Raw genomic sequence first — 11,899 nt, forward strand, 5'->3', positions numbered from 1 at the left:
CTTGCCATGTATGGTCTGGTCCGACGCGTTTAACGTCACACCCGCTGATGGGTTACTATGGATCGTAATGAACTATCCACCGCGCTGAGGCATATATGACGATGATTTCCTAACGGTCATAGCGAACAGCGCTTAGGAGAACAGTGACTAGAAATGAGAAGACTTTACTTTTGATCACTCATTGATTCCGGATCCGAGGGCTTCCCGTAGCGTTCAAAATGCATATGGCCCATCAAGGATCACTGGCACTGATATTCGTTATAGCTGATCGTACCAGATCTTACTCGAGCCAGCTGATGGCGGTTTCCGCTTGGCCCCAGTGGCCTTAACTGGGGAGACAGCGGGATCTGTGGGGCCAGTCCCGTCCGCCAGGTTTCATATCATGGTGCAATGAAACATCGATGTGGTGTGGTTAAGCGTATTGGTCTCGCTTGCCATGCAATGGTAAATTATTGCATGCAATGGTAAATTTGCGGCGGTTGTGGCCAATGTGGTACTGTTTCGAATCAGCCTTTGTGACATTTGCGCTAAGAATCTTTTTGGATTTAAGGTTTTCAACAGCTATGAATCAACTTGATTCATCACGACGCTCCATGGTCATCCTCGTTCCCGGCTGTCGCGCGCTACAGCCACGCCGCTGACGGATCTGACCTCGTCGTCCGCAGTCTGAGGCCGGCGGCTGGGCGCGTCGGGAAGGGCGCTCCGCGTCGGGACCGGCTCCGACGGCAGCGCCGTGGCCAGCGGAAGCGGACCGGCCCACTCTACTACGTCTACGGGGGTCTGCAAAACGGCGCCGGTCAGAGACCGGACGGAGCATGCGCCGGGCCGCGGGACGCTGCGGGCGCCACGTGCAGCCGGCCGGGGCGCCCGTCCGGCGTCACGTGCAGCTCCGGCCGGGCCTTGGAGCAGTTGGCACCGGCCGCCAAGCTCCGGCCGGCCGGCGTGCGACGGCCGGCGGACGGGCGCCCCGTCGTTTTGCTAATGCATGCGGTGTTGTCGGATGGCAGGCCAACGCTCACGTCGGGCGTACGACACACACGTCATGTAGGCCACAGTAAAAACTGGTCTACAATGGTAAAATGGAAGATGACACAGCGGTCTTGCTTGTAATGTCGGCTGCGATAAAACAGTTTGTTTTCTATGGCACGACCAACTTCCTGCGTCTTTATTTGCCACAAACATCTCCACTGAAGTTATACCATGGTTCCCCGACATTTCCGCAACTGAGGCCCTAATTACAAAACTCTGTCACAACGGAACACGTCATACTTGTTCATTTAGCCTGCGTATTTGTCAAAAGCAGCATGCAAAAAGGAAACCCTTCTGGTAAAAAGACTTACCGTTCAAAACTCACCATTAGATCACGAAACACTCGTGTTATTGCGGCTTCCAAAGCGAAAACACCCAGAGGAGCGAAAGGAACAGAAAGCGGTCTGTCCCTCAAGCAAAACATTGCCGGTAAATCCGACCGAGGAAACTGAATTGGTAGACGGCGTTTTAAGTCGGTCGTCGCAGCCAGCTTGCGATATTGTGACCGACGGCAGTTCTGCGCTGAGCAGAAATAAAGGCGGCAAGACCGACGGGCCCGGACAAAATGGCAGTCCCGCCCACCGGCCGGTGTAAGCTCCGGTCTCGCACGCTAGCGATAGCAGGTTAGCAAAGAGGAAAACTCACTGATTCCGCGGCCATTTATTTCACAGTTTAGCGTGACACGCTGACCGCGTCATCCAACAGCGCACTCGTCGATGTTTATCGCCCGCTTATGTGTTATTCCGACGACACGCGACCACCTCTGAAAACTGGTCAGCGGAGGAGAGCGGCCGCAGGCGCGCGGCGCACTCACCTCTTTGCTGGGACGCTCCTGCAGGGTCTCAGGCTGGGTCTCGGAGACGGTCTCCTCGGTCTCGAGCGCCGCCTGCTCCTCGATGGTCGGCTGCACCTTCTGCGGAGACGGGTGACAGGTGAGCAGTGGCTGCCAGCCAGACTGAAGGCGCGGCCCAAACGGCAGCGGTCTCATACATGTATTGGACCCGGTAGTCAAATAAAAGGCTACCGTAGAGGTATTACCTGGGTTTCTTTAACAGCAAAACGGCGCCGTTTCCAGCCGATATCCTCATACGCTGGGTTTCAAGCGCCATGTTGCATATCGCTTTAAAACTGTCTACGAGTGGTAAACGAATTAGATGCCGAGAAACCGACGAGGGGACCATTGCAGCCCATATTATTCCAAATATAGGATACCAAATGCTGCAGTTGTTTTGACGACGCATCTTGTGGTTGTGCAACACTACAAGTTCTGAGTGTCCAATAATATCGATGTTTCCATCAGGCTTCAGTAAAACTAACCCTTTAAACTAAATTTGACTCCACGTGGACAACGTATCGCTACACAACATTGGGCGTGTCTTGCGAATGCTATTACTAAAATACTTAGTGGGTATCCAGACTTAATTTTGGGAGCTGAACTGAAACACGTGTTATTTCAAACGCAACATGATCACGGCCTGGTTTGACACAGCTATAAAAACAGAACAAAAATAGAAGACATGATTGTGGACACTTAGCCTACAAAGTATCCAGCAATTTACTACGCAATACACATCCGTATAGACAGGGACACGGTAACAATCGTTCACACGTGCGTGAACGCGGAAGCTGCACAATAGGCTACAGTTTTGGCTAGGAAGTAAAAGATAAAGGCATATATCTCACTGCCAAGGTGATGATGTTATGTATAGATGCCACCCACTACACGTGGTATGCATGCTGTAGCATTCGTCAACAAGATCATGCAATACTCGGCATGCGTGTTTACATTACCAGAGATCCATTTAGACATGTACCTCCTTAGGAACTTTACGTTTCTTTAGTTTCTGAACATTTTCTTCAGGTACCATCTCCTGCTTTTCCTTGGCCTTCTTCTCTTTAGGTATCGATTCGCCATCTTCCTTATTCTCTGCCGCGCTCTTCGACACTTCGACTGTTTTCAAACAAATGTCCTCTTTGGCCTCAGCGTCCTTCGGCGGTGGCGGTGGCACAGGCTTTAGCCTAATACGCTCCTCATTTTCAACTTTTTCCTGGTTCTCAGGAATTGGCTTCGTGATTACCCGCTCCAAACTGTCATCGACAGGAGTAAGCTGCTTTGGTGGGACAGGTTTTAATTTTATGCTTTCTTTCTCTTCTACCTGCTTTGGATCCTTCGGGGGAACCGGCTTTAGCTTGATCGAGTCTTTCTCGTCCACCGGCCTCGGATCCTTCGGGGGAATCGGCCTCAACTTGATCGGTTCTTTCTGCTCCACCGGTAAAAGTTCCTTTGGAGGCACCGGCTTCAACTTGGTCGGGTCTTTATCCTCTATGGGGATGGGCTCATTCGGAGGAATGGGCTTCAGCTTTGTTGGCTCTTTCTTCCCCACTGGAATTGGTTCCTTCGGAGGAATGGGCTTCAGCTTTGTTGGCTCTTTCTTCCCCACTGGAATTGGTTCCTTCGGAGGGATTGGCTTCAGCTTGACAGGCTCCTTATCGTCTGATTTCATTGTGTCCTTTGGAGGGATTGATCTCAGCTTGACAGGCTCCTTGTCGTCTGATTTCGTTGGGTCCTTTGGAGGGATTGGCTTCAGCTTGACAGGCTCCTTATCGTCTGATTTCATTGGGTCCTTTGGAGGGATTGGCTTCAACTTGACAGGCTCCTTATCATCTGATTTCATTGGGTCCTTTGGAGGGATCGGCTTCAGCTTGACAGGCTCCTTATCGTCTGATTTCATTGGGTCCTTTGGAGGGATTGTCTTCAGCTTGACAGGCTCCTTATCCTCCAATGGCTTAGGTTCTTTGGGAGAAACAGGCTTCAGTTGTATGCCCACTTTTTCATCCGCCGGCTTAGGATCGTTGGGTTGAATCGGCTTCAGATTAATGGGTTCTTTCTCCTGTATTTGAATTGAGTCCTTTGGAGGGACTGCCTTTAGCCTGGTGACCTCTTTTTCCTCAACCTGCGCTGGTTCCTTGGGGGGAATCGGCTTCAGCTTAATGTTTTCTTTTTCCTCAATCGGCTTCGGGACCTTCGGGGGAATTGGCTTTAGTGTTGTCTGTTCCTTGTGGGAAACTCGTAATATTTTGGCAGGCACTGGTTTAAGTTGCACATCATCCCTTTCATCCGTTTGCTTCGGCTCCCTCGAAGGAACTGGTTTTAACGATATTTGCTCTTTGTGAGGAATTGGCATCTCATTAAACTGCACTGATTTCATCATGGCGTCTCTTTGCTTATCCGCTTGATTGGGATGTTTTGAAGGTATGGGCTTTAACTGGACGCTTTCCTTCTCTTCCATCGGCTTTGGTTGCTTTGGTGGAGCTGGTTTTAGTGAAATCTGGTCTTTATGCGGCACCACCATCTCCTTTGGCGGAATCGGCTTCAAGACCACACCTTTATTCTCTTCGTCAGGCCTAACCGTTCTTGGAACAATCGGCTGCAACCGGATGTTCTCTTTCTCCGCTCCCGACTTCGGCTCCTTCATAGGCACGGGCTTCAGTGCCACCTTCTCCTTGTGGGGCGTCATCGTCTCTTTTGGTGGCAGTGGCTTCAGCTGGACGTCCTCCCGACCCTTCTCCTGCGGCAGCTGCTGCGCCGGCACTGGCTTCAACGTCCGTCGCTCCGCCTCTTCGGTCTCTTGTCGCTGCTGGCCCTGCGGGCGAGCGGCCTGCTGTGCGGGTCGCTGTGCGAGCTGCTGTGCGAGCTGCTGGGCGGGCTGCTGGGTGGGCTGTGTGGGCTTGAGTCGCACACTAGTCCAGCTGGGCGCGTCGGAGGGCTGTTCGTGGCGCCCGGTCGAGTCCGAATGGTCGCCACCGTTCTCCAGCGCCGACCCCCGCTGGTCGGGAGCGGTCTGCGAGCGTGACGCACTCCGGTCACGGCCGGTCACGTGGACAGCGGCTCGGGCCAGAGGCGCATGCATTAGAGCTCAACTGCAGTATCCGAAGCCGAGAAAAGGCGCAAAGCGATCCAGTGGCGAGCGGTACAAGCGGCAGCGCGGAAGCGGTCTATGACCCGAGAGGTACGTCACGGTTATTAGCGGCCGGCAGGCTGTTGCGCAAGCGTTGTTCCCAAAAAGCCAAGCTCAGCGATCCACCACACAAAGATGAAAGGCCTCTGCCATGAAGACAAGTTTATCCCCACGCATGTTACCCGTTATAAAGCTTTTGAAAACGGCCAGGAAACTCCGATAACTATTTTACCTTTATTTTGATGGGCTTCAGGAATTCCCTGGAAAACGAAAAAAGGGAATTACAACATAGTCGGCGATGACCAACGCACCGATGACCAACTATGAACACATACACACGCGCGTACGAACGTATGAAAGTACCACAGTGACGGGTGTGGTCTTTGTATGCGGGATGCGCGTCGTGCATCGTCGCACACCCCTCTGCCGAGCGCTGGAGACTAGAATGATCGTAGAATTACCCAGGAGTCACGGCCGCAGCCATTCAATGCCGGCCTTTCTTCACGGGAATAACACTCAGATCATGACACATCACCGCGCGCGCTATCATTCTGCGCAGCCCTTGTGTGTCGTCCAGCAGTCATGGGACATACGGTCGTTCAACAGGCGAAGTCGCAGCTGGCCGCCAACAACGTTTGCTGAGCTAGCAGTGAAACCCTTGATGAGGTAAGGACCCAGAAATATAAAAACTCCGTGTGAATTCGTTGTCGTGGACTCTCACCAACGTGACACTACGTTACTTTTGAATACTATCCAACACTCCCCTCATAAGGTTGCATGCTCAACTCGTGCATAATCGTACCGGAAAGTGTACATTTATGTTTCGAGCAAGCCTCTTAGGCATTCAAGTGCCACTCACTTCTTCTCCCTGATCTTTCTGGCCGTCTCCTCCTGGACGCGTTTCTTCTCCTCCATGCGGCGGATGCGCTCCTGCTCGCGCTTCTTCCTCTTCTCGACGGCCTCCTCACGCTCCCGCCTCAGCTCGTCACGCTCCGCATCCGATAGCTCTGCCAGAGTGCACGCATCCGGGTCAGGACAACACACTTTGCGGCCGGCCATTCAGGCATCGCAATGTCGTCTGCCATCAAACATCCTGCTGGGTAGCCTGGAGCGCCTTTGAACTAACGTGTACAGGACTTTCTCAGGTACACAAGATCTAAAACTACCGACGCGTTTGACACTTCGGTGCATACCCTGCTCAGACATATCGTGTTCGGCGCAGCACGTGCGTGCGCGCGTTCCGTGACCCGTGGCGTCAAGGTAGCCGCCGTGCGGCCCGTGACCCCGCCTCGGGCGGCGGGGTACGCTCGCCGTCCCTCGTAGTGATCCCGCCCCGTTCTCGCCCTGGCGGCGGCAGGCGACACTTACCCTGTATCTCTAACGTGGCGGTGGTGGTCGCCTCGCCGGCCGGGTTGACGGCGCGCACGCTGTACTCGCCCGCCATGTCGGGTGTGAGGTCGCAGAGCACCAGGCTCACGCGATCGTCGACGTACAGGATGCGCACGAACCTCGAGAGCGACAGCCGCTGGTCGTTGTGGAAGAGGTTCACCTCTGTGGACGGCGAGCGTTGACGGGACGGTTCGGGTGAGGTACGCAGGCGTCAGCGCACGGTACACGTGTCAGAGACGGCGGGCGTTGACGGGACGGTTCGGGTGAGGTACGCAGGCGTCAGCGCACGGCACACGTGTCCGAGACGGCGGGCGTTGACGGGACAGTTCGGGTGAGGTACGCAGGCGTCAACGCACGGTACACGTGTCCGAGACGGCGGGCGTTGACGGGACAGTTCGGGTGAGGTACGCAGGCGTCAACGCACGGTACACGTGTCCGAGACGGCGGGCGTTGACGGGACAGTTCGGGTGAGGTACGCAGGCGTCAACGCACGGTACACGTGTCCGAGACGGCGGGCGTTGACGGGACAGTTCGGGTGAGGTACGCAGGCGTCAACGCACGGTACACGTGTCCGAGACGGCGGGCGTTGACGGGACAGTTCGGGTGAGGTACGCAGGCGTCAGCACACGGTACACGTGTCCGAGACGGCGGGCGTTGACGGGACAGTTCGGGTGAGGTACGCAGGCGTCAGCACACGGTACACGTGTCCGAGACGGCGGGCGTTGACGGGACAGTTTGGGTGAGGTACGCAGGCGTCAGCGCACGGTACACGTGTCCGAGACGGCGGGCGTTGACGGGACAGTTCGGGTGAGGTACGCAGGCGTCAACGCACGGTACATGTGTCCGAGACGGCGGGCGTTGACGGGACAGTTCGGGTGAGGTACGCAGGCGTCAGCGCACAGTACACATGTCCGATAAAGTGATTGTTGAACATGCCTGGAACGTCAGTGGTAGCCCCACAGGCGTTAGAGCCGGCCGACTCTGCAGAGATGTCAGTTCGTGACGACCTTTGCACAAGATGTTCCAAACGCGTCAAACGTTGTCCCTAGTCTTGCGGTAGGTGTTGGTGTCACCTGAGTCTGCAGAGATGCATTTTTTAGAACGATCTTCGTGTTGATAAGATAGAATGGCATGTGGTAAATCGCAGGTCACTGACCTGGTCTAGGATATCCCGTCACGGTGCACTTGAACTCCACCTCGCTGGCGTTCTCCTTCGCTCGCTGATTGGTTAGTTCTGTGGTAAACTTGGGCGGCTGCTGACGAGCTGGAAAGCATATTGACTCGTCAGAGATCTGGAAATTGACAGGATAAGAGACGTCGATGGGTTGTCGCTCAGGTCATAATAATATTAATTGGTACTCAAATCACGATAACTCGCGCCGGTTTACCCAGACCGGAAATAAAACAGCCCGGAAATGAATCAGACCGGAAATGAAGGCCAGTCACGTCTAATTCCTCGGACCACACACCTTGGTGTCGGGCGTGCATTGACGTGACGTAGGACGAAGGTGATTGCTCTGAATAAGGATGCCAGACCTTCAAGCTAATTAAATTCGAAACATGGCATCCCAACGCAAACGCGCTTGGTAACAGCATATTAATCCATGCTCATGTCGAACGAATATATGCAATCATGGGAGCGAACACAACATAGGGAACGAAGTTCCGCGGTGGTTGCTACAGGTTCTGGATCCATGTCCGAAGACTGCTAACTTACCATTGCCACCTATACTACGCCGATGCATACTGTTGTGTCCCCTTGATGAGTATCGGCTAACTGCAATCTATGAATAGTCAAAAGTAGTTAAACACTGCACACCGCACACTAAGAGGCCGTTAACGAAACTAAAAAACGGGCGCAAACCAGCAGTGCAAACTGAAAACGTCATACTGCAGGCCAGCAGGCCAATGAAGCCATGATGGTGGCTTCACGGAGCAGACGAATACCGAGACCGGCGCCCACTTGTCACGCTCGCATCCTTGCAGCAACACCCCAAGGCTCTTCCTCCAAATAGGCTGCAGCCGAGCCGCGGCCAGGTTAAGCCTCTGCCTCTGTTCCTCTCGCCACCCCAGCGCTCCTGCTTGCTCCACGCCGCTCACCTTGACGCTCCGTCTCCGACATGACCTGCTGCTCGAGCTCCAGGAACTCGTTCAGCTCGTCAAGCTCCTCGACACTGCAGCTGCGGCGCAGCGGTAGCGCGGCGCGCTCACCAGCCGCGCGACGCGCCCCCTCCAGCTCGTGCGTCTCGAGGTCGGTGGAGCGGAGGCGCGCCCGCTCGGCCGGCGCCGCCAGCTTCTCCTGCGCGCTGCGCGACGCGCACACCGCCTCACCACCCTCCGAACCCTCGACCACGCGCTCGCCTAGCGTCTCGTCGCTCTCGTCGCTGGAGCTGCCGATCGACGGCCGCGGGCTGTACTCGGACACGGCGAGCGTGGCGGCCAGTGCGCGCTGGTGCGCGGCCGGCGGTGGCAGCGCCGCCAGCCGCTCGACGGCCGACCAGCGAGGCATTTTCAGCTTGTCCAGCAGAGAACGCATGGCGCCATGAAGCGCTTGCGAGGCGTTGTAGCCGCGGCGAGGCTTGCCCGCTGGCGCGGCCTGGCGCAGCTCCTCCGGACTGGGCGTGCGCGACTCGGAGCTGCCCGGTTCGCTGCGTTCACTGATGGGCGAGAGGATGGACGGGAAGGCGTCCTCGTCCTCGGCTGGCGGATCGCATTCGTCCTCGTCGTCGTCGGCCGCCGGCGTCAGCTCGCCCGAGTCGTCTGAGTCGTCAGCGTCGGTCGTCTCGGGCTCCTCGACGTGGTACGGTCCGGCGTGCTCAGCGAGTGGCGACATCGGAGACGTCACCTCCAGCACACGCACGCCCGAGGCGTCGGACGACACTGACGCCAGGCTGTCCTGCCGGCCCTTGGTCAGCATCTGGCGCAGGAACAGGGCGGGGTCGTCCTCAGAAAGCACGGAGCAAACGCTGACGTTCCGCTCGCGTGCGGCCGCCTCCCCCTCCAGGACGGCCACCTCTTCCATCGGCTGTCCTTCCTCCGCTTCAGTAGGGTCCCCAACGCGGGCCGTCAGCTGACCCGCGGCGGGGTCTTCCAGCTCATCCTGCGCTACCTGCGTCTCGAGCAGCAGGAACTCGTCGATGCTGCTGCCGGAGTCAGGACGCTCCACGGCCACAGGCGGCTCCAGCCATCCCGTCTGCCCGGCCGGCCACTCGCTGCCTTTCGCTGACGCCACCGAGCCGTGTGGTGTCGGTGACGTCACCACAGCGTCTGCGGCGGCGGCGTCGTCGTCCGCCGTCAGCGATCCGCGCGAGGACCGTCGCATGGGCACGCACGGGTCGCTGAGGCTCTTGGCCACGACGGTAGCGCCGAGGGGTGACAGGCTCGTCTCAACCCGGTCCGGGTCCTCGGCACCATCGCCGGCGTCCCGCTGGCCGCGCCGCCCCGCCGCGCTGCCGTCGGGACAGGCGTCCTCCAGATCCTTCAGCATGGCCGGGATGATGTCGGTGTAGTCAGCCCCGTGCAGCGAAATGCGGTCCTCCGCCAGGCCGGTGTCGTCGCGTCGCCGGCGCTCGCGCTCCTCCTTGTCCCCGCCGCCCTCGGCAGCCATGGCAGTAGCGGCGACCGTTGCGGCGGCGGCGGTGGCGGCGGCGGCGCGGGGCGGCAGCAGCGCCGGGCTGTCGTCCGTGAAGAGGCTGAGCATCTCGATAGCGGCAGAGATGGAGCCGCGGTGCATGCTGAGGTAGTCGTGGACGGCGCTCTCGTCGTCGGTCGGCTCGCTGCTGGCGGCGCGCAGCTCCAGCAGCAGATTCCGCTTGTGCTGCACGTCACTCGGCGGCTCGATGTCGGAGGCGAACACGCTGTCGTCACCCATCGACATGTCGGCGATGCTGACGGTGGAGGCGCCAAGCGGCACGCCATGCGGGGTTAGTACACACGGGCCCGACTGCGGCCGCGCGGCGGCATTACCTCGGATCGCCGCCTTCGTCTCCTCCATCTTGACCACCCAGTCGGGTTTGCGGTAGCTGGGCGAGTCCTCGTCGTGACCTGGGATCGGGACCAGGGTCAGAGGAGATGAAGTTTAGTGGAGGTTTATAGCGCGCTCAAGCGAAACGTCCATGAAGTGGTACTTTAGTCTAACCTTAAATTATTGCGAAGATTTTATATGAAATGGTTGGAGTAGAACAGAACAAAATTCCAGAAAGCTACAGCAAAATTTTGGTCACTAATGCACAGAGACGAATCTACAAAATAAAGTTAGCTGAAAGATGATACAACTTTGAAGCAGAGACCAGCGCATGGAGTGAGTAAGGTAGTCAGTGTCCACCAACGAATGATAGCCGTGCTTTTATCACATCTCGAGATAATTTGTTGTTACTTGGGAGCGAGTCTTTAGTTCTTGAATAGTGTCGAATACGTTCGCTGCCACGAACTTTTTTGTTTCATCGCAATTTCTGACGTCCAACGTTTCTTCTTGCGTCGTGATGAAGGATTCACCATCCAAAAGGACGCGATCCGCGAATAACCCCGTGACAAATAAGCGTCAACTGGCATCGGCTTTGGAGCAAATCATTCGTGGGTGTACACCACCCGTGGTGTTATTCTGAGATATGACCAGTGTTTCAGTGTGAAGTGAAAACCTGAAAAGAGGAGTCACCAAGACGTTAGGCGGTCCATCGCGCCCCAGCCCCCGCAAAGGGAAAGCGCAGAAGATTACCGAAACATCTGAAACAGAGTTAGTGGTTAACAGTAGCAGAGAATAACACTTCCCACTTCGCTCAAGGTGAGCTGTCATGTTATAGCGATAGAAGCGAGCATTGTAGTTCATGCAACGTGTTGCGAACCGTCATCATGTTTCATCGCAGGCGCATGCACAATTCATACAGTGGTGAGTGAACATACCAAAGCGCGTTGACAATCCACAGCAGATTGGATTCTTGAGTTGACAGCAATCGCAAGCCGAACGCCGATTTTCCCTGCGTTATATCATCTCGACACCGACTGTGCTATGCCTCCAGCTGTTCATCTCAAGCCCCATCCGACATATCCGTCGCCGTCCCTGCCTCCCAGTAGCTAATCAGCGTTTAGCCCCGCCCCTAGCTCCATCAGCCATTCACCGGGCGCCGTCCTCCCCTCGCCCCGCCTCGCCGTAGCATTGGCCACTCACCAGGCGCCGTCTCCACCACCAACTGAGTGCTGGTGGTAGCCACGCCCCGCTCGCTCTCGGCCTCGCAGGTGACCACGCCCACGTCGTCGGGGAACGTCTGGCGCACGGTCAGGCGCTGCGTGCCGTCCTCGGCCGACTCGATCACGAAGTCCTTGTTGGTCTGCAGGGGTCGGTCGTTCATATACCACGTGACCTCGCACGGTGCCTCCGGGCTCAGCCGACACTCGAACCTGTGCAGGTGGGGGGAGGACACGGCCACTGTCAACGATCTGCGGATTTTGTGGCCATGAACTGCGATGTCGCGGGAGGGCACACCGCCATAAGTGCATTTATTTATAAAAATTATCCGAGACAATGC

The 11,899-nt window shown here is 56.6% G+C and overlaps 3 protein-coding genes across 3 annotated transcripts in view; all 3 read right to left on the reverse strand.

Annotated features, from left to right (window-relative positions):
- The window catches only part of LOC119109550 (titin), a gene marked incomplete at its 3' end in the record, with an annotated part of 117,801 nt that continues 105,902 nt past the window's right edge, over positions 1 to 11,899 (reverse strand). Inside the window, 8 exon segments of the mRNA XM_037233219.1 lie at positions 1 to 780; positions 1,844 to 1,942; positions 5,221 to 5,248; positions 5,848 to 5,995; positions 6,357 to 6,539; positions 7,534 to 7,641; positions 10,344 to 10,421; positions 11,542 to 11,771. Coding sequence (XP_037089114.1) covers positions 598 to 780; positions 1,844 to 1,942; positions 5,221 to 5,248; positions 5,848 to 5,995; positions 6,357 to 6,539; positions 7,534 to 7,641; positions 10,344 to 10,421; positions 11,542 to 11,771 — 1,057 coding nt within the window.
- LOC119109555 (nuclear pore complex-interacting protein family member B4) lies at positions 1,954 to 4,951 on the reverse strand. The gene has a single exon (XM_037233226.1). The coding sequence runs from the start codon at positions 4,938 to 4,940 to the stop codon at positions 2,832 to 2,834; it is 2,109 nt and encodes a 702-aa protein (XP_037089121.1). The 5' UTR covers positions 4,941 to 4,951; the 3' UTR covers positions 1,954 to 2,831.
- On the reverse strand, positions 7,663 to 10,337 carry LOC119109556 (uncharacterized). Its single transcript, XM_037233227.1, has 2 exons — positions 8,478 to 10,337; positions 7,663 to 8,161 (listed from the first exon to the last, which is right to left on the reverse strand). The coding sequence occupies exons 1-2, from the start codon at positions 10,252 to 10,254 to the stop codon at positions 8,151 to 8,153; spliced, it is 1,788 nt and encodes a 595-aa protein (XP_037089122.1). The 5' UTR covers positions 10,255 to 10,337; the 3' UTR covers positions 7,663 to 8,150.

This window comes from Pollicipes pollicipes, unplaced genomic scaffold (assembly GCF_011947565.3).
Source record: "Pollicipes pollicipes isolate AB1234 unplaced genomic scaffold, Ppol_2.1 Scaffold_7231;HRSCAF=8579_pilon_pilon_pilon, whole genome shotgun sequence".
In the NCBI taxonomy this organism is placed as follows: domain Eukaryota; kingdom Metazoa; phylum Arthropoda; class Thecostraca; order Pollicipedomorpha; family Pollicipedidae; genus Pollicipes; species Pollicipes pollicipes.

What these genes read in the sequence shown, in the direction of transcription:
- LOC119109555 (XM_037233226.1), bottom strand. Translation starts at nt 4,940, where the DNA reads ATGCATGCGCCTCTGGCCCGAGCCGCTGTCCACGTGACCGGCCGTGAC.
- LOC119109556 (XM_037233227.1), bottom strand. Translation starts at nt 10,254, where the DNA reads ATGTCGATGGGTGACGACAGCGTGTTCGCCTCCGACATCGAGCCGCCG.